The sequence below is a fragment of the Sapajus apella genome, unplaced genomic scaffold, assembly GCF_009761245.1.
Source record: "Sapajus apella isolate SASKATOON/1434 unplaced genomic scaffold, GSC_monkey_1.0 scaffold2, whole genome shotgun sequence".
Classification (NCBI taxonomy): Eukaryota; Metazoa; Chordata; class Mammalia; order Primates; family Cebidae; genus Sapajus; species Sapajus apella.
Genome location: NW_022436942.1, coordinates 10,946,095 through 10,973,661, shown reverse-complemented (window position 1 = coordinate 10,973,661; position 27,567 = coordinate 10,946,095). Strand labels below are relative to the sequence as shown.

General features: G+C 40.0%; 1 protein-coding gene across 2 annotated transcripts in view; it reads left to right on the top strand.

Moving 5' to 3' along the window:
• HMGA2 (high mobility group AT-hook 2) overlaps positions 1 to 17,855 on the top strand; it is a 135,539-nt gene extending 117,684 nt beyond the window's left edge. Inside the window, exons 4-5 of one of the 2 annotated variants that reach the window (XM_032288259.1) lie at positions 2,591 to 2,623; positions 14,823 to 17,855. In XM_032288259.1, coding sequence (XP_032144150.1) covers positions 2,591 to 2,623; positions 14,823 to 14,870 — 81 coding nt within the window. In that variant the 3' untranslated portion in view covers positions 14,871 to 17,855. Of the gene's footprint in view, positions 1 to 2,590; positions 2,624 to 4,090; positions 4,347 to 14,822 lie in introns of those variants that run through there. The other variant, XM_032288265.1, reaches the window with a different exon arrangement.
• Positions 17,856 to 27,567: the final 9,712 nt, after the last annotated feature.

Genomic DNA, 27,567 nt, shown 5'->3' with positions numbered 1-27,567 from the left:
TTTCCCCTCATTGAAGTGTCAGGATCTAATTCATGGAAAATTGGGTGAGCTGGCAGCCCTTTCAGAAGATTTCATTGAGCCGCAGTGTGCAGGAGTCACATGAATGCGGGAGCCTTGGCCAAAAAAGGAGGGGGATTTCTGAGCAGTAGGAACCAGTCAGCTTGCAAGAATGTGTGTGGATTTGAAACGGTTTGGGAGTAAACATGTGTACAGGTGTAATCAGCAGGAAAAAAAAGGGGAGGAGGAAGAGTGCTCTCTTCTTACAAATGACCCTTTGGAAATGAATCCTCTCTCAGCCCATGCTTTTGTGTCCTAAGAGGCAAGAAGCCTTCATCATTCTTGGCTCGATTCCCCCTGGAGAAAACATCATCTCAAAACTTGGGCTTTTATGATGACGTCTTCTCTACTGTGATTTAAAGTCAAAAAGAAAAATGCCTTTTCCTTTGAGCAGAGGTACCTTGCCATTTATTTTCTTTTTGTCTTGTCCATCTAAAAAAGAAGCTCTGATGATTTTTATATGGAACTTTTAATGTACCAGCAATAAACTGCTGTACCTCTGAGAGCAAGGAGCTCTCAGAATGAATGAAGAGGGGTTTCATTGATCTAGTGAATGTATCCTAACTGCTGTTATTTGGAAGAACTGTAGCAATTTTATTTTTCATTGGTGCAAGAAAGTCACTATCCACATCAGAGTAGCTCAGTTGTACTCACAGATCTCAGTGATGTGTAGGTAGAATAATTCAGGCTTATATTGAGACATGAGAGTGAGAACTGGAAGTAAATAATCCATCGAAAAGCTCAGGCTTCAAATCCACCTTTTATAATGCCAAAGTAGTAACAAGTATTTTCTAGTACTCTATTGGAAAGTTAATTTAAGCAGGCGGAAAAACATTCTCTCGGATGCTTCACTGAAAAGAGGAGAGTTTTGCTCTACACATACAATAGCTATAGATATAACACAAGAGTCTCCCTGTGACACCATCAAGAAACTGAACAAACTCACAGAATAGGAGAAAATATTTGCAAATCATAAGGGACTTGAATGCAAAACATTAAAAGAACTCTTACAACTTTGTCATGAAGAGATAGCAAATTTTTTTAAATGGGCAAAGGATTTAAATAACCCCAGGAGACTTACAAATGGCCAATAAGCACATGAAAAGATGCTCAACATCATTAGTTGTGAGAGAAATTTAAATCGAAACAGCAGTGATGTTTAACTTCACACTCAGTTGGATGTCTATAATCAAAAAGACAGTAACAAGCATTGGCATCTATACGGAGCAATTGGAAGTCCAGATTTGTTGCTGGTGGGACTGTAAAATGGTGCAGCTGCTTTGGAAAGCTGTCTGGCAGCTTCTCAAAAAGTGAAACAAAGAATTACAGTATGACCCGGTGATTCCACTCCTAGGTGTATACCCAAGAATGGAAACATGTCTGCACTAAAACCTGTATATGAATGTTCATAGTAGCATTATTCACAATAGCCAAAAGGTGGAAACACCCCAGATGTCCACCAACTAATGAATGGATAGGTAACATGTGGTATATCCATACAATGGAATATTATTTGGCATAAAAAGGAATGAACTACTGATGCTACCACGTGGATGACCCTAGAAAATCCTAGGCCAGTGGAAGAAGCCACACACAAAAGACTCTATATATATTGCGTGATTGCACTTACATGAAATGTCAAGATAGGTAAAGTTGTAGAGACAGAAAGTCAATTCATGGTCATTTAGGCGTGGGAAGTAGCTAGGAATGTGGAGGGTACTAAGGAGTAACCACTAATGGGCACAAGATTTCTTTTAGAGGAGATGAATATGTTCTAAATTAGATTGTGGTGATGGTTGCACAACCCTCTGAATATACTAAAATATACATTAAACGAGTGAATTGTGTGGTATGTAAATTATGTCTCAATGAAGGTGTTTTTAGAAAATAAAATATTAACAAATCAGGTACCTTCACGCCTCAGTTTTGTGCTGCATAGGCTAAAACAAAGTTAATCAAACAGTTAAGTTTCTTTCAAGATAGTTGGCATGTACTGCCAGACTTTCATTGGGAATTATTTTCATTGAGATAACCTATGCTGTATTTCCTTAATATAGAGAGATTATGAATAAACAGTTTTCTTTTTTTTTGAGACAGAGTGTTGCTCTGTCACCCAGGCTGGAGTGCAGTGGCATGATCACAGCTTACTGCAGCCTTGACCTTTCTTGGCTCAGGTTATCCTTCCATTTCAGCCTCCTGAGTAGCTGGGACTCAGTTGCACACCACCACACCCAGTTAATTAGTTAATGTTTGTACTGTTTGTAGAGACAGGGTTTCACCATGTTGCCAGCATGATCTAGAGCTCCGGGGCTCAAGCCATCCATCCACCTCTGCCTCCCAAAGTGCTGGGATTATAAGTGTGAGCCACCATGACTGGCCATGTAAAAACACTTTTAACTTCGGGTAAACCAGCTGAACTTTACGCTTTCCTCTTTTCTCTGCAGACAAGTATCTATATTTAAAATATGTATAACTAATTTTTTCTACAATGTATATTTTCTTTTAAAATATATCTTCTTCTTTTCCTCCTTAGCCACAACAAGTTGTTCAGAAGAAGCCTGCTCAGGTAAGAGATAGACATTTATTTTTTTTTCCCAATTAATATAAAAAGTGATATATGTACTGAAAAAATCTCCAAACTAAATCTTTAATTAGTATTTCCTTCATTTTGATTATCATCTTGCTTTATTCTTGAAAATGTGTTTTAGCCTTCAAAGTCAGGAATATATAGTCTGCAGTTATACAGACTATAACTCAAAATCTCTCAAAACTTAAGGTCTTAAGTGTACAAAGCAAATATAAATACTTTAAAAAATAAAACTATTTTATTTTGGTGGCTCATATGTAAAGCAAACATTGTATATTATCCTATGTTTTACCAATCCTTAAACATCAAATTTTGTCCTTCCCAACTGACTGTCTTTATTCTGTTGACTAGACACCAGACTCATATTTAATGATTCATGACTGGAAACATATTTCTTCATTGAACCATTTCATAATATTTGATGATCCCAAAACACTCCGAAGAATGCTGGAATACTTGGAAATTAAGTTATATTAATTTGCAGATTGAATTCTTAGATCTTATTTAAATAACTGCATCACAGTCTCTGAAGTTTTTGGCAACATCAAAATTGGGAAACAGCTCTTCGTCTCTTGCCCAATATTCCTGGAGCATCTTATCTTCACGATAATCCATACATACAAACAGTAAAAAAAAAATCTTTATTGAGGAAGCATATCTTGAAGAAAACAAAACTGAAGTATAAATTAATCATGATTGCTAAGAATGTGAGCCATTATTAAAGTATAAGAACGTCTTGCTGTCCTCCTCCCTTCTGGATGTAAATAGTCATTGGAGATCTAGGTGCTATCATGCTGAACCTGCTAAAATAAGTTATTGAGCAGTGTCATGAGCTACCAAATTCTTTTTTTTTCCATTTATTTTATGGTATTTTAGGTTTTGGGGTACATGTGAAGAACATGCAAAATTGTTGCATAGGAACACACGTGGCAGTGTGATTTGCTGCCTTCCTCCCCATCACCTACATCTGCCATCTCTCCCCTTGCTATCTCTCCCCAACTCCCCACCCCCCACCACCCCTCCCCTATTTCCCCCCAACAGACCCAGTGTGTAGTGCTCCCCTCCCTGTGTCCATGTGTTCTCATTGTTCAACACCCGCCTATGAGTGAGAACATGCAGTGTTTGATCTTCTGCTCTTCTGTCAGTTTGCTGAGAATGGTGGTTTCCAGGTTCATCCATGTCCCTACAAAGGACACAAACTCATCATTTTTGGTGGCTGCATAATATTCCATGGTGTATATGTGCCACATTTTCCTTGTCTAGTCTATCATCGATGGGCATTTCGGTTGGTTTCAGGTCTTTGCTATTGTAAATAGTGCTGCAATGAACATTCATGTGCACATGTCCAAATTCTTTAAGTAGAATTCTTTTATGTAATTTTAAGTATCCATGGAATCTTTTTCCCTAGAATTCATTAAAAATCTACCTTACATCCTGTTTTCTTAGGTCAATGTTGCCTCGCCTGGGAAAGACCACCTGGGCAATCTTATATGTCTATTATTCTCTAAAAATGCCACTTAAGAAGAGAATTGAAACTTCTAAACACATGAAAAGATCCAGGGGAAGTGCCTTCAAACAATTACACATGAGCTTTAAGTGGAATAAAAACAGAGTTACCACAAAAAAAAAAAAATATTTTCATTGCTGCTCCCATACCTAAAAGCTCAGAGTGGGAGAGGGGTGCTAAAAGACCTGGTGTTTGTGTCTGTCAGCAGTATGTAAAATATATATATATATAAACGTGACATTTTAAGTAGGAGAACCCAAATATATTTAGCCTCTCATCCTTTATCTGTACAAAAATCAAGATAAAGTAAGTTGATAATTCTGTGCATTTGAGTCAAAAGATAAGGCAGAGTTCACATTTGCATCACAGGCTTTGAGCTATAGATTAATAATCTTATGTGGTTTGTTAATATTGATTCAATTCCTGTTCTTAGTGTCATAGGGAAGATGAGTCAAACAAAGAAAAACAGTCACCGCATCTGAGAAATGTATTTATATGTACATGCCTGTGTGTATCCAGTGGCATGCTGGAACCAGCCCTTAAGAGCAAATAGTGAACATCTCTTCTAAATTCCGTGTTCAGTAATGTCAAGTAGGTCGCTTGAAATCCACTATGGTGGGAGTAGTTACACCATGGAAAGTGACAAATACTACAAATCAGGACTTATTTGAAGAGCAAGTTGTTAAACATTTACTTCCTCAGCTTGGCCTCACCCTTCAGTGATTCTGTTTATTTGGTCTGGAGATCCATCAGTATTTTTTATGAACTCCCTAAGTGAGTTTAATGTGCAACCAGAGATGAAGACACTCCGTGAAAACACATGAGAAGATGTTTGAGCATTTGTTGAGCAAATGGCCACAGAATGTGAATGCGCATGGGACACACGGGGGATACAGATGAATGGGTGAAATGCCTCAGGTTGTCAAGGGGATGACACCCTAGAGTGGAATTTTCTTGTTTGATTTTTTTTGTTGTTGACTTGCAGAAGGGAAACCAAAACATAAATTAAGGGAAAGAAATAACAGATGAGATGAATGGCATGTGCAAAGGCAGAGAGGCAAGAACAAACGCATCGTAGGTGGAGATTATTAATGTGGCCAGAACTGATGGCAAGTTGGACATCAATACACCAAGAAAGAATATAAGTGAAATCAGTTTTTTCCCCATGAGAATCCAGAATCTCAAAGAAGCTGCAAGTGGATTGAGTTGATTTTCAAGGATCAACCTGGCTATCTTACAGACCCTGTTCCAGATTTGCCCTTTATAGAAGAGTTCAGACTCAGAATTATAAAAAAGAACATGAGCTCATTGGGCTACCTAATTTACATTGTCTAATGACACAGTGATGAATTATATAAACACGAGGACTATGTGAAAGTTCTTGGAGGATAATGTAAATTTTACACTACATTCAAAAGAATCTCTTCCTTTTCCATCTGTTTCTTTCAAAATACCCTCCCAGATGGCTTTCCCATGTGGCAATCTGGATTAACTCAGCCTCATATCCTTCCTTCAACAGAACTTTGAGCGGTTACATTCAGAATCACTTTGGAGGTGGTAAAAATTTTAGCACAACTAAATATTTTACATCTAAGAATAAGGGCTCAGCTGTGTGTAAAGAGACATAGGTTTTTCTGTCTGGCCCCATCACTGGGCTAATTAATCTCTATTTGCTCTATTTATCCATCTATGAAATGGGATAACAATAATGCCTCTCCTTACTCCCAAGAAGATTAAAAGAGATTCATGATTATATAAATTCCAGGTAGCATTATTACATTCTAACTTATTTTTGACTATTAAAGTTTTTCATTTCCAGAGATTTACAGTCTCAAAAATTATAGAATCCTAATTTATTCCAAAGTACTTCCTCTTTGACCTCAAGTGTTTTCACTGAATGTTTTGTAAAGCACAATTTCTTTAGGATTTAGGATTTTCTTTAGCAAGAAGTATTCTAGTAATTGCTCCATCCTTTAGCCCGAATGAGGGCTAAAGCATTCAGAATCATCTTCATTGTATTTATGTCACACGTTTAGAGAATAAGAAAGGCCCTGTGATAAAGTATTCTCATACTGCCCAATGCTGAAGCCTCCTCAGAACTTCAAGAATGGTGCTTCCTGAACCTGGGGTACAAAGCAGCAGAGTTTATTCTGAGGAGACAAATTCAGAGTTATGATAAATCTCAGCACCTACATATGCACTTGTGTTTGTGTATACAAGTACATGCATCTAGAGAGAAATAAAAAGTAAAGGGACACCCTGTTGTGGGGGTTTGTGTTTAGGAAATCCACCAGGTGCCATCAGCTGCAAACCTCAAGTGTGTCCCATAATCCTAATGGGAGAGTTAATAGCCTCTTAAAAATCTAAAGGGGACAATCTGTAATATTCACGCTTTTTTCTAAAATTCCAAAACCAATGAAAACAGCTTACAAAATAACTCTATTTCCACTTCAAGTGATAAAATAAATAATAAATGGAAATTAGCTAATTAAAATAAATAGAAATGAGGCTGGGTGCAGTGGCTCTTGCAATCCCAACACTTCGTGAGGTCAGGAGTTTGAGACCAGCCTGGCCAATACGGTGAAACTCCATCTCTACTAAATACGCAAAAATTAGCCAGGAATGGCGGTGGGAGGCTGACAAAGGAGCATTGCTTGAACCCGGTTGCAGTGAGCAGAGATCATATTCCTGCACTCCAGCCTGGGTGGCAGGGAGACTCCATCTCAAAAAAAATAAAGAGATAGAAATGAGCTCATTTTTTAGCAATTTGAGCAGTTGAATTCTCAGTCATATGAATTACATTTTTAACTCTAATCGGACATAGTGGTTGGTTTTTCTTTTTCTTTCTTTTTTTTATTGTCCAGGCTGGAGTGCAGTGGCATGATCTTGACTCACCACAACCTCCGCCTCCTGGGTTCAAGTGATTTTCCTGCCTCAGCCTCCTGAGTAGCTGGGATTACAGGCATGCACCACCACACCCAGCTTTTGTATTTTTATTAGAGACGGGGGCTTCTTCATGTTGGTCAGCCTGGTCTCGAACTCCCGACCTCAGGTGATCAGCTCACTAGGCCTCGGCCTCCCAAAGTGCTGGGATTACAGGCATCAGTCACCACGCCCGGCAATAAAAGAAACACCATAAAAGCATCAGATTATTAGAGGGTGCTTTGCTTCTCAAGTTTTTACTTGATAAAAATAAATCTGCATCTGAGATGTCTAAAAAAATCTCACTATCCGGTATTTGACATTGCTATTTCCCTTCAAAGGCTTTAACCTGAGACTAAAGCCTCAGGGGACTCCCTAAAGGGACTCCCTAAATGTAACTCAGAAAATTTTCTCTCACTTTTCTTCCCTACCCAGAGGGAAAACAGGTTTTTAAAATCCTAACAGTACTCCACCCTTTCAATCTGCTTTCCTCATTGTTGTATAGCCCTGGCAAGCAATGCCTCTGGCAATTAGGGCAGGTATAAACCTGCTTTTTTCAGTTTCCCAATGAGAGGATTGAAAAGTTTTCAGTTTCGAAAAGACAGGAAACAAAGCTTTCTGTTTCAAAAAAGAGCTTTTACTTGCGAGTAACATCTTCTGTGGGTGGTGTGCACCAGGGCAAAGAAATCTCAGTAAGCCTTGATTATCACGGGATTTTTTCCCTCCTTAAAATAAAATGTTGAATGTTTTTACAGAGACTTCAAGGGCAGTTTTAAGGATGTTTATATTTCAGACAACCTAAACATTGTTTGGAGCAAAATGAGAGATTTCATTTTGGGACAAGCAAGTTGATGAATTGCAGTCAGCATCTCGTTCTCAAAGAAGGCATTTTTACTGGGGGCTTTTAGTCTAGACATACAAAGAGGGAAGGAGGAAAGGGGAGAGCATTCTCACTCTAACACTCATCTTTTACATGGTACCTTGGCCAGCGCAGTAAATAGTTCATCATAAATCAGACTTACAAATACTCACTCTTCTACTCACTCAAGGAACATAATGATTTATACCGCCTAAGTTGTAAAGATTACTGATGTATTTATTTTCTTACTTATGCTCTTTTAAGCTGGTAAAACATCTTGTGGGCCAGTAAATGTTTAGTACCAACTGGCAAAACATGAAGAATCATATCAAAGGCTGCCCTGAGTTGCACTGTTTTATCATATAGGAAATACTTTTTGACTTAACCTCTGACCTCTGACATGACAAAGGTCAAGGGAAAAGGAGACAGCGACATGGAAACCCAGGTTTAACCCTTAATAAAGTAGCTCATGGACATAGCAGCACAGGGAAATTGGAGGGCAGAGGAAGCATATCAAAATGATTATTAACTATAAACAGATGAAGTAATTAACTTAGCTAACAGTTGTAATACAGGAATATTGGCAGGGTGAAGTCAGCAGTTCTTGGCAGGAAATGTTTTATAGAGATGACAGCTTCTAACAGAAGTGAAAGAACATCATTCAATTTGGGGCAACTTATAAAACTCTAAAAGGCAAAATTTAGTGTTTCTGGACTTGACAAATTTACTATGGGAGTTGTTTTTTTTTTTAAAGTATGACTGTTTCTGTGTGGGGAAGTCTGTGGATTAGGCTAAAAACAAAATGGCAGTGGCCGCCTGCATTTCCCCTTCATGTTGCAGAATTTTCCTCTACATTTTGATGTGAACTGGATAAAAACCAATATTTACTCAATATAAAACCTTCTTACTCTCTAAACTTGCTGACCCAAATTAATATGGAACAAATAGCAATTGGCTTGAAAACCTGGTCTTTCTAAGAAAATCCTGAACGGTTGAATAGAAATATGTTGCATTGTCTCAGACACTTACATTCAGGAAATGTTTGCTGGACACTCAGATGTCTACTGAGAAATTATTTGTTAAGTCATAACTCAGGATAATAAAAAACGTTTGATGCAACAATGATTAAAATCCACAAATATTCTGTTCCCTGGCAATAAATACAACATCTCTGCAGAATTTTACACATCTACAAAACAAAGGGAAAAGGTGTTTCCTTGTCTATGCCATTAATAAGCACATCTGGAATATAACCCTTAAACACTCCTTAACCTAATCATAATTTTTAAAGCTACTTTGCATAAAAATAAGAGCATTCCTCAACAGTTGTGGAAACGTTGAAATTAAGTTTTCTTCTTCTGGGCTGGGCACAGTGGGTTACGCCTGTGATCACAGCACTTTGGGAGGCCAAGGCAAAAGTATCCCTTGAGCCCAGGAGTTTCAAACCAGCCTGAGTAACAGAGTGAGACCCCATTTGTATATTTAAAAAAAAAAAAAAAATCCCTTCTTTTAAATACTTTTTTTTAATGCAGAAACCCTTTTACTGTGTCTTTACCTATTTTTTAAATGCAGTGCTGCTGCAATAAGAATTGAACCTGGCATGGGGAACTGATCAAACCGGTAATGCTCAGAAACCATGACTCCTGAAAACTTGCAATTAGTTTATACCTAAAATGATTTCCGTATTTGAAAAACATCACTACCATCTGAAGATTTTTTAAACATAGCCCTTTATCCCAGGAAGGAGAAATTCATTGTATCCCAGAGACCAGAGTTACTCCTGTTGCAATATTTTCAGTAATGGAACACTCTGTTGAGGCTACAGATAAGATAAGCAGAAGTCCTTTTTAGGAATCTAAGACATTTTATTTTACTTTCCTCTGGAGACATTATTTAATAATAAGTTTTTTTCTTTCTTAAGAACTTATCCTTGAATCACAGGTAAAGAATCACAGAATGAGTAACTGACATTAATAGTTTCACACTATAGTCGTACAGAATTTCTACTCTTTTTCAGGGTTTTTCCAAATGGTTGTCACATTTCCCGCACAACCCTGCAGTGCAGATAGACATGTATAATTGTTACTGGTCTGACATAGTGGGACTGAGACTTGCTAGTGCCATGGTTGGCACCTATGATTAGTAAGGTCCAAGAGCAACCTTCTTTACATTAAACATGCCCCAGCAAGACCTTCAAACCAACTTTATCAAGTTGATGCTAACGCATGCAAAGTGGTCCTAACACTTCTCTATGTTTTTATATACATAACGCAAAAATAAAGGCAAGACCAGGTACAAGTGCTATCAATATCTCAACTTCTTGTTTCCATTTGAAAAACATATTTCCCGCACATTTCTGTTGGATTCACATTTCCAACAGAATCCCTTGCTCTTGCCAGATTGTATGGTTTATATATGTTCCATCTGACATGTTTTTTTAAAAATCTGCTGCCCTAGTTGAGGAAATAATCACTTTCCATTAAGTTAAGCAGCCCCGATAAATTTTAAATTAAAATATCTGGTAGAGAAATAGAAAAGTTTAGCTTTGTGGTCTTGCCGGTCACCTAGCTACAGATAGAACTTGAAAAATTGGTTCCTGGTCATTGCTGCTGAGGAGAGCCCTCTATTTCTGTTGTGACAGGACTGACTCAAGCTATTCATGAACATAAAAAACTCCTGAATGTGTCATTCTGAGTTCCTGAGTTGAACATACACAGATGACAAAAGGGAATGCCATTTAGCCATAACTACCCTTTCTAGATTACCAGGTATTTGTAGGTTTATTGGCAAGATAGCTTAAATTACAAATGTATTTCTAGCCTGCAACATCATGTAATAGAAGAGTTGCAGAATTATTTGCAGTTAAGAAAAGAAAGATAAGGATCTGTTAAAGCCAACATATACTTCTGTGATTTTTACACTCTTTACCACACGCAAAGGAGGGCATCCTGGTGATACCACCCTGGAGTTTGTATTTCCTGGTTCCATTTACAATCCACTGCCCTCTTCTACTGCAGACCTGCTGTTTAGTCTGCATCTGAAAATTAAACCCAGAGCCTCAGCTCTTAGCATTAAATATTGAACTTCCTTCCAGCACACACCCTTACCAATGCCTGTATGGTAAGACTGATTAAACTCAAGACATTTTAAAATTTCATCAGCATTAGGAGTTAAGTTTGGATATTGAGCCATCTTCCTCCTTCTTTTTATTCAATTAGCAAAAGTGTACCCAAAGGCACATACCACATGCATCATGTTGAACCAAATTAAAAGAAGAGTGATTTGTGCAAACTACATTTCGGGGCTTTAGTGGAATTTTTTCCAAGCTTAGCTAAAACAATGAAAGAGTTAACATTTATCAAATTCCTTTTTTCATGAACAAAAGAAAAACTAAGGCAAAGTAAGTGTACTTTTCCAGTAGTTATAATAAAAATATAGTTTTCCAACTCTGCCCACCTCTGTTCCCTGTTTTCTGCCAGGAAAGCTCGCACGTTTTGGCCTGGTACTGTGCAGCCTCACTTGTCTTTGTAAAGTAGCTGCGTGATGGCTGGGAGCAGTTCAGTGTTTAGAGGTCTTAGTGGCTGGTGCTTATAAAAATGGCACTGTGCACTACTTTGAGAAGACCTTTCATCTGAACATTTCTGAAGCCCCATTCCAACAGGTAAGACTTCTTGACCAAAGAGCTGCTCTTTAGCCTTCCCACGCTGCCACTAGACCCTAATGAGATATGTGCAACTCTTGGCTACAGTTTTCATCTCCTTAATACTTCAAGGCTCCTGCTGGGAGCTACACAAGCTCAAAAGTCCTTTGGCCATTAGGTGACAAATATGAAGACATTTTAAAAAACATGTCAAGGTACAAGGTATTGTCTACAACACTCAGCCATGTCTTTTAAGTTACTAAAGATGATTGAAGCTCAGGGGTCCCTACCAACTCCTCAGTTACAGAAACAGGACTCTTTGGGGATGTCAGAGTTAGCTGCTTATTCTCCATGTCACCTGTTTCTATTCCCTCTTTGCACCACAGAAGCACCCTGTGTTAAGTCTGGCCAGACCATGACACTTAGGGGAGCTGAGAATGGGTTTTCCAACCTCATTCCTGACAGGGAGGGCTTTTCTTCCCTTCACTGAATGCACACTTGTGGTACAGAATCCAACGTGTAGCCAAAGGCCAAGTCACTGGGAAGGTGAGAGCTGAGGTTTGCAGAGGTGGGAAGAGCCACCCGCCCCGCCACATCACCCCTTTGGGAACCATTCCTTCCTTTGAAGGGTGGCCAGCCAGTGATATGCCAAGAAGAGTGAGCTCTCCAATAACTAGACATTTGAGAAAACCATCATTCTGAGCATGTGAGAGCCACACTGCCTCCAAATGTTTAATGGAATGAGATTCCCACCTTCTGATATCCTAGTCATGTTCCTAGTACTAACTGATAATTACTAGTAGCAGAATTCCAAGGTCAGCAGAAAGATACATTAATAAACCAACTATCCACATTTTGTTAAGGACGGTTAAGTAAAGGAAACAATATGACCTACTACCATTTTCATCTGAATTGTGTCTAAGCGGGTAGAATACAGGAGTTTCAGGAGCTCACATCAGGCACAGTTTCCGGGAATATTTTGAAAAGCTGATCACATTCCATTTAGTACAAGGTCTTTGTTAAGTTCATGGCCTGAAAATTCTGTTTACTTCCAGATTTGCAAGTACCTTGGTTTGCAGATAGTATAGAAAAATCAAACAGAAAGGGAATAATTACAGCTCAATCCAGAAGGTTTGCCAGCTTGACTGAGCTCTATTAATTTGTTAACCATGAGAAGGAATAAAATATACCTGCTGGCTTTTATGCCGTAATCTGTTTCAGAGTAGTCACCTAAGTCCACACCTCATGTCATAATGAGAAGTGAGTCATTTGGGGACGGACGAAGTGTGTATCTGCCTAACAGCTTAGTGACTTTCTGGAATTTAAATATTAAGTGAAAAGACAGGGTCACAGGGCAGCTGATCTTTGGCTCGTCTCTCTTTCGTCTGCCCATGGCTTTGATCATGCTACATCCTCCTTTGTGGCCAGGGCTCCACAGAGAATCTCAGGGTCATGGCCTATTGCCTAGTCAAGAGGTATAAACCTGCTGCTTAAATATGTGAAGCCCGCAGTTTGGGGGTTGGGAGTTAAAGGGGAGGTAGCCTCATACGTTCCACTTTTCCCACAAAACCCAAAGCAGACTAAACAAAACCGGTGTGAAATCTCATGACTTGATGCTGCCATGGTTATATTTTTCAAGCTGTAACCCATTCATTTGTATGTGTGTTTATTCCCAGGATTTACAGCTCTCTCAGTCTTCAGGGGGAAAGAGAATATTTGAAACCTTTTGCATAGGGTTTGAAGTAGGCAGTGGCCTGTGATTAAAGCCCAGGATAGAGTCTGTGTGTGTGTGTGTGTGTGTGTGTGTGTGTGTGTGTGCGCGCGCACGCGCATTCATGTGAGTGTGTGAGTGCCCGTTCATGTGGGCTTTCTTCCTCCCGTTTGCTGCTTTTACGCAAAAGCGTCACACATGGTAGCATTTAGGAGCCCCTTCACAGCTGAAGTGTTTCAAACACTAATGAATGGAGGTTTGGTCATATAATGCAGACAAGCTTTAAGGCATGCTTTACTGAATGGTGTACTGTAGTGACCTGGGAAAGGAAGAGAGGTATAAATTGTGTCGGTTAGCCACCCAGACAAAATGAAGCCATGTGGAAAATCAAATCTATTAAAGTATGAAGACTGTTATAAGCTGTTTTAAGCTGGTCATTCTTAAAGGGGCTCGGTCTCCTGCAGGAGTAAATGTTTACCTCTTCTCCCAGATCTTTTTCACATGCTGTCTTATGAAACAATGTGCAGCATTTGATAAAAATCATCCTCTCACTCACGACGCTTTTATCGGAAATGTTTATTGTCTCCGCTTTACCACCCATGTCCTGAAAGGTACTGCACATTTGTTAAATAAGCAAAAGGGAAGAGAACTTTGCTGCTCAAGCCGGCTCGCAGAAACTCCAACAAATTCCAGAGCCATAAGGAATCAGAAAAAGGAAAAGGGAGGGAGGAGTTAGATTTATATGAAGAGGGGGCCTTGCAAAAACATATATATTAGATTTTCTCTGCTTGGCTAGCCCACCATCAAATGTTTGGTAGATGTGGATTCGTATTGAGATTGAGCAGTTACGCCGAACTCTGCTCACTGTCTCAAAATGTGCTTTAATACATACAAGGGGGAGGAAATGGATTTGGGAAGCCTTGTTGTCCGCTCTGCCCCTGCTCTCACACTGCCTCTGCACAGTAGCATACCGGTCACATGCAGATGCTGGCACCAATACTGACCTGACCCACATCCTGGTCCCACACGCCCTGTAATTTGGGGCATATTACTTTTCTGTGCCTTGGTTTTCTCATCTGTAAAATAGTAATAATAACAGAAGGTGCCTAAGCATCTGGTAAGCACTCTAAAAATATTAACTATGATTACCAGTATCTGGTAATAATATCTGATGCCAGTATCAGAAGAATGGCATGCTGTCGGGAAAAATTTATCCATTCCTGTTTTTTTTTCCTAATTGGTGAGTAAGCGTGCATTGCCCTGACATTCTCTGGACAGCAAACAATTGAATTTGCTGACCAGCGCCATGATGTCAAGCCTAAAGTCAACAGTGGCTAATGACTGCTCTGGGAAAAAACAACACCTTGATTCCTCAATTACGGATTAAGAAGCCTGGGGATGAGGGCTCGCCATCATCGTCATCCTCTTCTGAGGCAAGCATAATGTGCTGTGGAAACAGGTTACCTCTGCACTGTTTGCAAGAGCAGCGCACACAGTATAACGGTTGAGTGTCATGGCTGTGCCCTTTGTGTGTTCCAGGAGGAAACTGAAGAGACATCCTCACAAGAGTCTGCCGAAGAGGACTAGGGGGCGCCAACGTTCGATTTCTACCTCAGCAGCAGTTGGATCTTTTGAAGGGAGAAGACACTGCAGTGACCACTTATTCTCTATTGCCATGGTCTTTCCACTTTCATCTGGGGTGGGGTGGGGTAGGGTGGGGCGGGGGAGGGCGGGGGTGGGGCGGGGAGAAATCACATAACCTTAAAAAGGACTATATTAATCACTTTCTTTGTAATCCCTTCACAGTCCCAGGTTTAGTGAAAAACTGCTGTAAACACAGGGGACACAGCTTAACAATGCAACTTTTAATTACTGTTTTCTTTTTTCTTAACCTACTAATAGTTTGTTGATCTGATAAGCAAGAGTGGGCGGGTTTTCAGAGAAAAACTGAATTGGGTTTAGTCAATCACTGCACTGCATGCAAACAAGAAATGTGTCACACTTGTGATGTCGGGCATTCATATAGGAAGAGCGAGGTGTGTAACACTGTACGCCTCAAACACCACCCCAACCCACTCCCTGTAGTGAATCCTCTGTTTAGAACACCAAAGATAAGGACTAGATACTACTTTCTCTTTTTCGTATAATCTTGTAGACACTTACTTGATGATTTTTAACTTTTTATTTCTAAATGAGACGAAATGCTGATGTATCCTTTCATTCAGCTAACAAACCAGAAAAGGTTATGTTCATTTTTCAAAAAGGGAAGTAAGCAAACAAATATTGCCAACTCTTCTATTTATGGATATCACACATATCAGCAGGAGTAAATTTACTCACGGCACTCGTTTTCAGGACAACACTTCATTTTTAGGAAGTCTACTTCCTACAGAGCCAAATGCCATTTAGCAATAAATAACACTTGTCAGCCTCAGAGCATTTAAGGAATCTAGACAAGTAAAATTATCCTCTTTGTAATTTAATGAAAAGGTACAACAGAATAATGCATGATGAACTCACCTGAACTATGAGGTGGGAGGAGCGAAATCTAAATTTCTTTTGCTATAGTTATACAATTTAAAAAGCAAAAAAAAAAAAGGGCAGTCTCTCTTTCTCTCTCTCTCTTCCTCTCTCTTTTCATTGTGTATCAGTTTCCATGAAAGACCTAAATACCACTTACCTCAAATTAAGCATATGTGTTACTTCAAGTAATACGTTTTGACATAAGATGGTTGACCGAGGTGCTTTTCTTCGGCTTGAGTTCACCATCTCTTCATTCAAACTGCACTTTTAGCCAGAGATGCAATATATCCCCACTACTCAATACTACCTCTGAATGTTACAATGAATTTACAGTCTAGTACTTATTACATGCTGCTATACACAAGCAATGCAAGAAAAAACTTACTGGGTAGGTGATTCTAATCATCTGCAGTTCTTTTTGTACACTTAATTACAGTTAAAGAAGCAATCTCCTTACTGTGTTTCAGCATGACTATGTATTTTTCTATGTTTTTTTTAATTAAACATTTTTACAAATACTTGTTTCAGCTTCTCTGCTAGATTTCTACATTAACTTAAATATTTTTTTAACCAAGTCGCTCCTAGGTTCTTAAGGATAATTTTCCTCAAACACACTACACATCACATAAGATTTGACTGTAATGTTTAAATACTATCCTCCATGTCTGTACCTCAAATGAATTGTTTAAGGAAATGGACTAATTGACTTGCAAAGACCTACCTCCAGACTTCAAAAGGAATGAACTTGTTACTTGCAGCATTCATTTTTTTTTTCAATGTTTGAAATAGTTCAAACTGCAGCTATCCCTAGTCAAAACTATTTTTATAAAAGACATTTGATAGAAAGGAACACATTTTAACATACTTTTGCAAAATAAGTAAATAAGTAATAAAATAAAAGCCAACCTTCAAAGAAACTTGAAGCTTTGTAGGTGAGATGCAACAAGCCCTGCTTTTGCATAATGCAATCAAACATATGTGTTTTTAAGATTAGTTGAATATAAGAAAATGCTTGACAAATATTTTCATGTATTTTACACAAATGTGATTTTTGTAATATGTTTCAATCAGATTTATTTTAAGCGCTTCTTATGTAGAGTTTTTATGCCTTTCTCTCCTAGTGAGTGTGCTGACTTTTTAACATGGTATTATCAACTGGGCCAGGAGGTAGTTTCTCATGACAGCTTTTGTCAGTATGGCTTTTAGTACTGAAGCCAAATGAAACTCAAAACCATCTCTCTTCGAGCCATTTCAGGGAGGTAGTTTCAAAGGCCACATACCTCTCTGAGACTGGCAGATCGCTCACTGTTGTGAATCACCAAAGGAGCTATGGAGAGAATTAAAACTCAACATTACTGTTAACTGTGCATTAAATAAGCAAATAAACTGTGGCTCATAAAAATAAAAGTCACATTCCATATCTTTGGATGGGGCTTTTAGAAACCTCATTGGCCAGCTCATAAAAATGAAGCAGTTGCTCATGTTGGCCAAACATGGTGCACCGAGCAATTTCCATCTCTGATGAAGTTACACTTTTATTTCCTGTACGTTGTACAATCAAAACACACTACTACCTCTTAAGTCCCAGTATACCTCATTTTTCATACTGAAAAAAAAAGCTTGTGGCCAATGGAACAGTAAGAACATCATAAAATTTTTATATATATAGTTTATTTTTGTGGGAGATAAATTTTATAGGACTGTTCTTTGCTGTTGTTGGTCGCAGCTAAGTAAGACTGGACATTTAACTTTTCTACCATTTCTGCAAGTTAGGTATGTTTGCAGGAGAAAAGTATCAAGACGTTTAACTGCAGTTGAATTTCTCCCTGTTCCTTTGAGTGTCTTCTAACTTTATTCTTTGTTCTTCATGTAGAATTGCTGTCTATGATTGTACTTTGAATCGCTTGCTTGTTGAAATATTTCTCTAGTGGATTATCACTGTCTGTTCGGCACAATAAACATAACAGCCTCTGTGACCCCCATGTGTTTTGATTCCTGCTCTTTGTTACAGTTCCATTAAATGAGTAATAAAGTTTGGTCAAAACAGGTCGAGAAGGGAGACACTCACAAATCATTTTGTTGCACCCCTTGCACACACCTTTGCATACATGTACATAAAGTGTGTTTTACATATCATACTCCTTCAATCAACTGCTCTGAGCTTGCCTTTCGGATTCTGTCATTTAATTCTACAGAGACAATCTTACAAGAAACATAAAGAACAAGCTGCAGTTCCAAACTATATAATTTTTCCTTAAGGCTGGCACCTACAAAGCTTGTAAAGGATGTCCCCAATGCACAAGTTGTCTTTAAAGTAACATTGGAGAGACATCCAAAAGTTTGATGAAAGGAATACAAAATGAAAGCCACAAAGTGTCTCCTAGATAGGAGCCTTTGAACACTAAAAACTATTAGCAGAGTCAGAATGATTCCACCAAGTTCAAGATCAACTGGACACTTGTTACTAATTATTAATAAATCCAGGATTTTTAAAAAGCTAAAACTTTTGGTTTGTATTATCGCCATTGTTACTCAAACTTTCTTCATTTAGCTTCTTCCGGGAAGAACTTGCCCATTTTAAGACGTCTACTGTCAAAAAATTTGTTAAACATATTACTTCATTCCTGAATTCTTTCTTTTATTCTCACAACCAGTATTCTGTGAGTACCTTACTGAGTTATCCTGAAAAGTGGTTGCATCCTGAAGTCCCTGCCAGTACCAGGGACAAATCACAGGCCCTCTCACAAAACGTCTTTACGGTCACCATCAGAGAGGGGTCCCGAGCCTGCATGGAGAATGAGTTTCAGCCCATGTAGCATTTCACATGGGAGTGTGGGGAGGGCATGCATCTTTTAACAGGGCTGAGGATGCTCAACTCTTTGGTGAATTCAGGAATAGTAAGTGGTTTAGGAGTCTAGGTGAAATAAAAACAGAATTTAGGAATGAATACCCTCCAGCCAGGGGGCATATCATGCAAGCTCCAGCTGCAGCAAAACTTCAGAGAAGTGAAACCTAAGAAGTCCAAGACCAGCACAGTGGCACACTCCTATAATTTCAGCTACTCGGGAGGCTAAAGCAGAAGAATCACTTGGGTCCAGGAGTTGGAGGCTGTACACTATGAGCGCACCTCTAAATAGCCCCTGCACTTCAGCCTGAGCAACACAGAAAAACCTCATCTTTTAAATTAAAAAAAAATAGCCCAAGAGCAAAGAGAAGAGGGCAATCTTGATGCTCCTCTTTTCAAGTTAATTTTGTGAGATGACTTTTTATTGAACAAGACTAATTTCTAGAGTTAGGTAAGGTCATCCTTGAGCAATTACTCTTCAGATCTAGGAATTCTGGCCTAAAAGAGGAAGAAAAGTTGAAAAGAATCAAAACTATTTTTGAAATACATAATTCAGATAGACAATGACCAGAGGGTCAAAAGGCAACGAGGGGTCTACACCCCTAGTCTGAGTTCAGCCATCTGTAAAACTTGTCGATCTGCTTTCTTCTGAAGTAGGAGGGACATGGCTGCAGATGTGACCCTCTCTCGTCCATCCTTGGCTTCTGCATTTGGGACTCCACCCAAGCTAAGCCAGTCATGTGTTGGTTCCACTCTCATACCAAGACCCAATTGTGGCCCATGGAAAATGCCTCATGTCAGTGAGCAATACTCCACTTTGTACCTAGTTTGCAATAGTTAGGTTCTTGTTTTCGCCTTTGAGCCTGACTCAACATCTGATGATTTGCCTCCACTCCATGAGTAAGCCCATCTCAGCCTTCCCAGGGCCCTAACTCCTTCCCCTGTACTGCCACCAACTCTAAGTTTGACCCTTTATGACCTGCTAGTCCCATCTTCCTTTTCTCATTCAATTACCTATTTTCTCACTCTTGGATTTCACTTTTCCTGCAGCTTCCTTAGTCCTAGTTTAAGCATACATTCTTGGGAGCATGAAATAGCAAGATCTGAGAATGCTGCACTGTCAGAACCCAGACTGTGGGGTATCTACCTTGAAAGAAACTTGCTATGTGAGGAAAATGGTAAACGCAGACCTAGCCCTAGTAGTATGCTGTCCCAGAGAATCTAGAGAGTTTGGAGAAAAGAGGAGCCCTTTAACACTGCCATGCTCTCCCCAAATCCTGGAGATCTCAAAAGCACCAGTGTCTTCCCAAGCCAGATCATTGACTGGTATCTGCTATTCCACTGGTCAGGTTTTAGAGGAGCCTAAGGTACAGGAGCTGCCATTTAAGTGGAAATGCTCCAAGAGATGCAATGAAACTAAGACAAAGTTGATATTAAAACGCAGGTAGTTTAGTCTAGTGCAGGCTAGCAGCAGCCCCTTTGTTAGAAATGAATGGCTGTGTTAGCCAGGATCACTTAAACTGCACAGAACATAAACCCAATTCAGAATGGCTTAAGCCAAACAAAACAAAACAAAGAAAATGTGTAGTAGCTGATAAACTAGGAAGTCCAGGATGTGGATCTTTAGGCATGGCCTGATCCAGGGAGCCAAGGATGTGACCAGAACTATAGTCTATGTATAACCTATAGTTCAGTGTTTCTCTGTCTTGGCTTCATTCTTGGATAGGTTATCCTCTAGTGATGACAGGGTGGCTGCTGGAAGCCCCAGACCCCCATCATCTTGGTCTAGCAAACTCTGAAGAAGATCCTTTTTTTTTTTTTTTTTTTTTTTACAATATTTCGAACAAGATATTGGGGTTGAATACTGTTGGGCCAATTTGGATCTCAGTCCAATCACTACAAAATCATTCTGGCCAGAAGTGAGTGGGAGTGGGGAGAAAGCACTGATTGGCCAGATCAGATATGGGTCATGTGTCTGTCCCCAAAGCCAGTCCATAAGGGGGGACCTCAGTAAGTGAGGGGGAGGGAAGAGAGGGGGGGACAGCCTCATGTGAAATACGAAATCAGAGATGTCCCAAAGACAAACCCAAGCCCATGTCCAGGAGAAGGGGAAATAGATACAGGAGAGGGGAAGGACAGCAGCTGCCTGTTACAATGGCATAGTCAACAGCTCTCACTGAACACCCAGAGACTGAGGTGAGACAGATGTGAGCAAGGCTGCAGAACATCACAGACTACCATGAACATGAATGGAAATCAAATATCCCGAGAGTTGCTGGTCTGGCAGTGAACTTTGCAGGGGGATAAAGACACCTCATTTAGAGGCACTGAGAGTTTGCTGTTTCTTTCCATGGAACAATTTAGCCTGTCTTGACTGGGACAAGTAATGACAACTCTTTTTGCATCATCAGTTTTTTGCTTACAAGCCACTTTCATAAATCTTCTTTCCTTTCATCTTCAGCACCATGCTGAGTGATATAGCAGGTATTATTATTATCATTTTATTTATTTTACAGATGGGTTAACTGAGGCTCAGAGAGGATAAGTGACTGACTTGGGAAGACAGCTAGTAAATGGTAAAGCCATAATGTAATCTTACGTTCCACACTCTTCTCTAGACTGGTGTATACCCATAAAGTACTGGAAGCAATTGCTGCTCAGGATAAGCCTTCTCTTGGGTGCACATTCCTATCATAGTTAGTCCTACCTTCCCAAGCTTCAGTCAGATTTTCCAAAGTTATATTTTCCAAGGGAACACTGAAATAGCAGCACGCTCAGTCTCCAAGTCTTCAGTACCCTTCAATTTCAATGTTTCTGTTGCATTGTAGAACACCCAAACCTAGCTATCTATCCCATTTAGCAATCTAAGAATATACATCAAAAGGCTATGAGCTGTATTGGATTTAGGGGATTCTCTAAATTGCAGCAAGTAAGCTGGCCATAAGACTCAGAACATTATGCAGAACCAGTAACGTTTAAGGTCCCATTCCTCTATCTTCAGTCTAGTCCCCGAATCTGTAGGCTCAAAGAAGTTGCCTGTGGTCTCAACTCTGAAATCAGGCATTAAGAGGGGTGATAAATGGTAATTATTTATCGCAACAGGATATATTTAGCCATAAAACAATTATGTTTAGCCTAATCCCAGCCAACTGAATCATGTCATGAAAAATAAAACCTGTATTTCAACCAGCTAACAAAAATGTGAAACTTATCTAAATCCATTTTATATATATATTTTGAAATGGAGTCTCACTCTGTCACCAGGCTGGAATACAGTGGCGTGATCCCAGTTCACTGCCACCTCTGCTTCCCAGGTTCAAGTGAGTCCCCTGCCTCAGCCTCCCGAGTAGCTGGGACTACAGGCATGTGCTATCACGCCCAGCTAATTTATTTTATTTTATTTTAGTATAGATGGGATTTCACCATGTTTGCCAGGATGGTCTCAATCTCCTGACCTTGTGATCCGTCTACCTTGGCCTCCCAAAGTGCTGGCATTACAGGCGTGAGCTACCACGCCTGGCACATAAGATATATTGTACTGCCTGTCCAACTATTACAGAAGTCGTCTTTGCAGGACAAACATCTTCAAATACCTCCTGAATGTGTCTGCTTTCTTTTTGTTGCCATTGCCACTACCACAGTTCAAGCACCACTACCTTTTCATGCTCTGTGTGCTCTCACCCCACTTCAATTTTTTCTCTACCCACAGCCACTGTCATCTTTGGAACAACAGAAATCCAATCACAAATTTAATGGTTTCAGTAAAATTCACAATCTTTCCTATGGTCCAACTGGCCTGGCGCAGCCTGGGTCCTACTTCCTTTTTGAGCCCGAGCCCTCTCAGTCTTCCTTACTTTGTGCTCCCTTGCCTTAGGGTGGCTTGGAATGCACCTCTCTCTTTCCTATAGCCTTGAGCACTTTCTCCCAGGCTTTTGTACTCCCTGTCTGGAATTCTTCTCCCCCTCAGCCTCTCTTCCACTCTGGCAAACCTCCTCAGCCTTCAGATCTCAGTTGAAATGTTTTTCCCTCTAGGGTAACTTCTCTGCCTCTCACTCCCAACTCTGACATACAATTGGGTCCTCTAGTGTGGGGGCCCCCAACCCCCATTACTGAACCATTACTAGTTTGTGGTTTGTGGCCTGGTAAGAACTGGGCTGCACAGCAGGAGGTGAGCAGCGGCGGGCGAGTGAACATTATCACCCAAGATTCACCTCCTGTCAGATCAGCGATGACATTAGATTCTCACAGAAGCCGAACCCTACTGGGAACCGTGCATGTGAGGGATCTAGGTTGTGCATTCCTTATGAGAATCTAAGATGGAACAGGTTCATCCAGAAACCATCCCTCACTCCCAACACCATGGTCCATGGAAAAACTGCCTTCCATGAAACCAATTCCTGGTGCCAAAAAGGTTGGTGACACTGACCTTGTGTATTTTTACTCTTTTTTCATTTGTATAATTTAAGGGGTATAAGTGCAATTTTGTTACATGGATATATTGTATAGTGGTGAAGTCTGGGCTTTTAGTATAGCCATCACCCAAATAATGAACATTTTACCCATTAATTTCTCATCATCCATGCTCCCACCCTTTACAGTCTCCTGTGCCTATCATTCCACACTCTATGTTCATGTGTACACTTTATTTAGCTCCCATTTGTAAGTGAGAATATGTGATATTTGACTTTTCTGAGTTGTCTCCCTTAAAATAATGACCGCAAGCTCCACTCACGTTACTGCAAAAGACATGATTTCATTCTGTTTTATGGTTGTATATCTACACCACATTTTCTTTAATTGTCTGTTGACAGACACTTCAGTTGATCCACACCAGCAAAAAGACGCCAGAATGTACAGTACTTTTAATACAGAGTTTTACAGATAAGAAGTAGTGTGCTACTATTCCCCGGTAGCCATAGCTTCGATTATGCCTGGAGAAAAATTGGGATGAGTCTGCCAGCACGAAGCAATTAGACGAAGAGAAACACAACTGAAATGCAAGGTCAAGTTGCATGTACCCCATCCTGTGGCAATATGTTTATTTCTTCTTTATAAACCTTACATATATATCTGTAAAATAAAAAGCTTTCAACTGGCAAAAAAAAAAGAAAAAAAGAAAAGCTATTGTGAATATATTCTCTTGTAACACCCTAGATTTCTCCCTGGTAGTGATTACTGCGATTGTCATTAACCGATTGTGTGATGTGCCCCTGTGGAGCATGAGAGCAGGTCTGTGTGCCACCTTTGTCTTTCTGGCACCTGGCACAGTGATTGACCACGGTTGCTCTTCCGAAACTGCTTGAATGAAATGAACCATACCCAATTTACTCTGCACTGAGCAGGTTATTTCTAGCAGCCTCTCACCTGGCCTTTTCCTGGAGCCCTTCTGTTTTTCAGCACCCTACTAGCTTCACTCAGAACTCACTTTCCCTCCCCTATGCAAGGCTCTGCACTCCAAGCCACTCTCTGTTGCTACCCCATCACTTCCTCAACACAGCCAATGTAATCTGTCCTCTACCCCATTTGTGTAAGTTCAACTTACTGCCAGCATGTTTATTCTGAAAAAGTATCTGCTAAACAAATGAATTGACAACAGATGCTCCACAGACAAACACCTAACACAGTGTCTCAGATACAGTATGCCCTGGGAACAGACAGTGGTTGCTCTGAACTACCCGGCATTCATTTTACCTCTGGTAACAGAATTTTTTTTTTTTCTTCAGGAAATTTCTCTCCTCACTCTCAGCCTGTGAGATTCAGCTGGAGCTGACATCCACTTTCTGGTGTCAGGGGAGCGTATGCAACTTAGTTCAGCCCAGTGGATATATTCTGACCCTCTGATTAGTTCAGGCAGAGGCACTCAACCCAAGGCAAACCCATGATGCTTAATGTCAGAACTTTTTTGGGACTAGTAGGAAAGTCAGCCTTTCTCATTCTAGTAGACTTGAAACTGATAGACTGCATGCCGGTAGCTCCTGAAGGAAGGGTGGTGAGGAGGAAGGCATGTGGGCACAGCATGAGACGAGATTGTTGGACAATGAATCCAGCAGAGAGGAAAGCAGAGACAAGATCTGGGGACAGAATAAGTGTAAATGACATTATTTGAGCCACTGGGCTCCTCTGTGCCTGGAGGTTTTCAGTTACATGAGCTAATAAAGTTTCTTATTGAAGTTTGTCAGATTTGGGTTTCCCTCACTTTCACCCAGAAGAATCCTGATGACGCCGTAAACTAAAGAACCAGTAAATACAAGGATACAGTGAAAGTCGACAAAAATGACCTTCAGAAGACCCTATTCTAGCCATGGCTCTACAACTCTCAGAGTGTGAGACCTTGGACAAATCTCTGAGTTCCCAACTCCTTATCTACAGACTGAGCATGGTAGTTGGATCAGATCTTTAACATTGTTCCTAGGTTCAAGATTCTATAATTCTGTGATGCTAAGATGTCCACAAAGCTTAAACACAACAGAACTATTTCATAGTGGTGAGAATTTAAATTAAGAGCCTGTAGAGGAAATAGTACTAGATTGGTGGAACTTTCATGGCTCTGCCATATCTCACGTGTGCACAGCTTCCTAGTATATTTCTAAGTCAGAGAAATGAGGAAACTCCTGGGCTGATAACAGAACTTAACTGAAGTTTGAAACCTACAAATAACAAAATAGCAACCCCATAGGCAGCAGTGGAGTTTCATGAGAGAGCTTGTTTATTTCAATATATATATATATATGTGTGTGTGTGTGTGTGTGTGTGTGTGTGTATACACACACATATACATATGTATATGTGTATATATGTATCCATATATATGCATATATATGTATATATTACTTTGTTACATATTTGTAAGATATGTATTTTCTTAAATTTAAGATAATATAAGGTCACTCATAAGCAAGCACATATAGCAATAATAATAATAGTGATAACAATTAAAAATCCGCCGGGCGCGGTGGCTCAAGCCTGTAATCCCAGCACTTTGGGAGGCCGAGGCGGGTGGATCACGAGGTCAAGAGATCGAGACCATCCTGGTCAACGTGGTGAAACCCCGTCTCTACTAAAAATACAAAAATTAGCTGGGCATGGTGGCGCGTGCCTGTAATCCCAGCTACTCAGGAGGCTGAGGCAGGAGAATTGCCTGAACCCAGGAGGTGGAGGTTGCGGTGAGCCAAGATCGCGCCATTGCACTCCAGCCTGGGTAACATGAGTGAAACTCCGTCTCAAAAAAATAAATAAATAAAAATAAAAGTCTGCGCTTGAGGCCGGGCGCGGTGGCTCACACCTGTAATCCCAGCACTTTGGGTGACTTAGGTGGGCGGATCACGTGAGGTCAGGAGTTCAAGACCAGCCTGACCAGCATGGCGAAACCCCAATCTCTACTAAAAATACAAAACCTACCCGGGTGTGGTGGCGCATGCCTGTAATCCCAGCTACTCCGAGACTGAGGCAGGAGAATCGCTTGAATCTGGAGACGGAGGTTGCAGTGAGCCGAGATTGCACCACTGCACTCCAGTCTGGGCAACAGAGCTAGACTCCGTCTAAAAAAAAAAAAATTAAAAATGTCTGTAAAAATAAAATAAAGTTGCCAACAATTAAAAATCCTAGCCAGAGGCTAGTAAAGAAAGTAGAGCTAGTGAAGAAAGTAAATGAAACATCACATATCATGACACAGGGATCAATGTAAGAAAATGTGCTGTTATTCTGGTCATAATGGAAAACATGATACAGATTTGCGACTGACATGGTTTCAGCTTTTAACTAAATATTTCTCTGGAACTCCATTTGAATCGAAAGGATATTCTGCATAGAAGAAGTATTCTCCCTACAGAAGGAACAACTGCCATATGGAAATGGACACTGAGACAGACTCTAATCTTACATCAGTCAATGAAAATCCTCCCACAATCATTATTAACAGCATCTTGATTTACGCATTTACCCTTAGAGTTATGTTAACTGAAAATCTAGCTTCACACATAAAACCATCAAACTAGAATAACTCTCTATTTCTTCTTACTATTCATTTGCATATCCGTGAGGCTGTTCCAAGGGTTTCTTCTCTATTTGTTATTCTGAGCCTGTCACATAACTTGAACTAAATAATTGAAATCTTACCCAATTTCCCAGTAATAACGGAAAACCATACCTCCTTAAACAATTATTTTTTAACTAACCTCAGATTAAAATTTTAAAACCACCTTTAAAATTTCCTTTCATGCCTATGTCCTGAATGGTATTGTCTAGGTTTTCTTCTAGGGTTTTTATGGTTTTATGTCTTCTGTTTAAGTATTTAATCCATCGTGAGTTAATTTTTGTATAAAGTGTTAAGAAGGGATCCAGTTTCTGTTTCCTGTGCATGGCTAGCCAGTTTTCCCAACACCATTTATTAAACAGGGAATCCTTTCCTCATTGCTTGTTTTTGTGAGGTTTGTCAAAGATGAGATAGTCATAGATGTATGGTGTTATTTCTTTTTTTTCCCCCATTTATTTATTTTATTGCACTTTAGGTTTTGGGGTACTTGTGAAGAACATGCAAAATTGTTGCATAGGTACATATGTGTCAGTGTGATTTGCTGCCTTCCTCCCCATCACCTACAGCTGGCATTTCTCCCCTTGCTATCTCTCCCCAGCTCACCACCCCCCACCGTCCCTCCCATATTTCCCCCCAACAGACCCCAGTGTGTAGTGCTCCCCTCCCTGTGTCCATGTGTTCTCATTGTTCAACACCCGCCTATGAGTGAGAACATGCGGTATTTGATCTTCTGCTCTTCTGTCAGTTTGCTGAGAATGATGGTTTCCAGGTTCATCCATGTCCCTACAAAGGACCCAAACTCATCATTTTTGATGGCTGCATAATATTCCATGGTGTATATGTGCCACATTTTCCCTATCCAGTCTATCGTCGATGGGCATTTG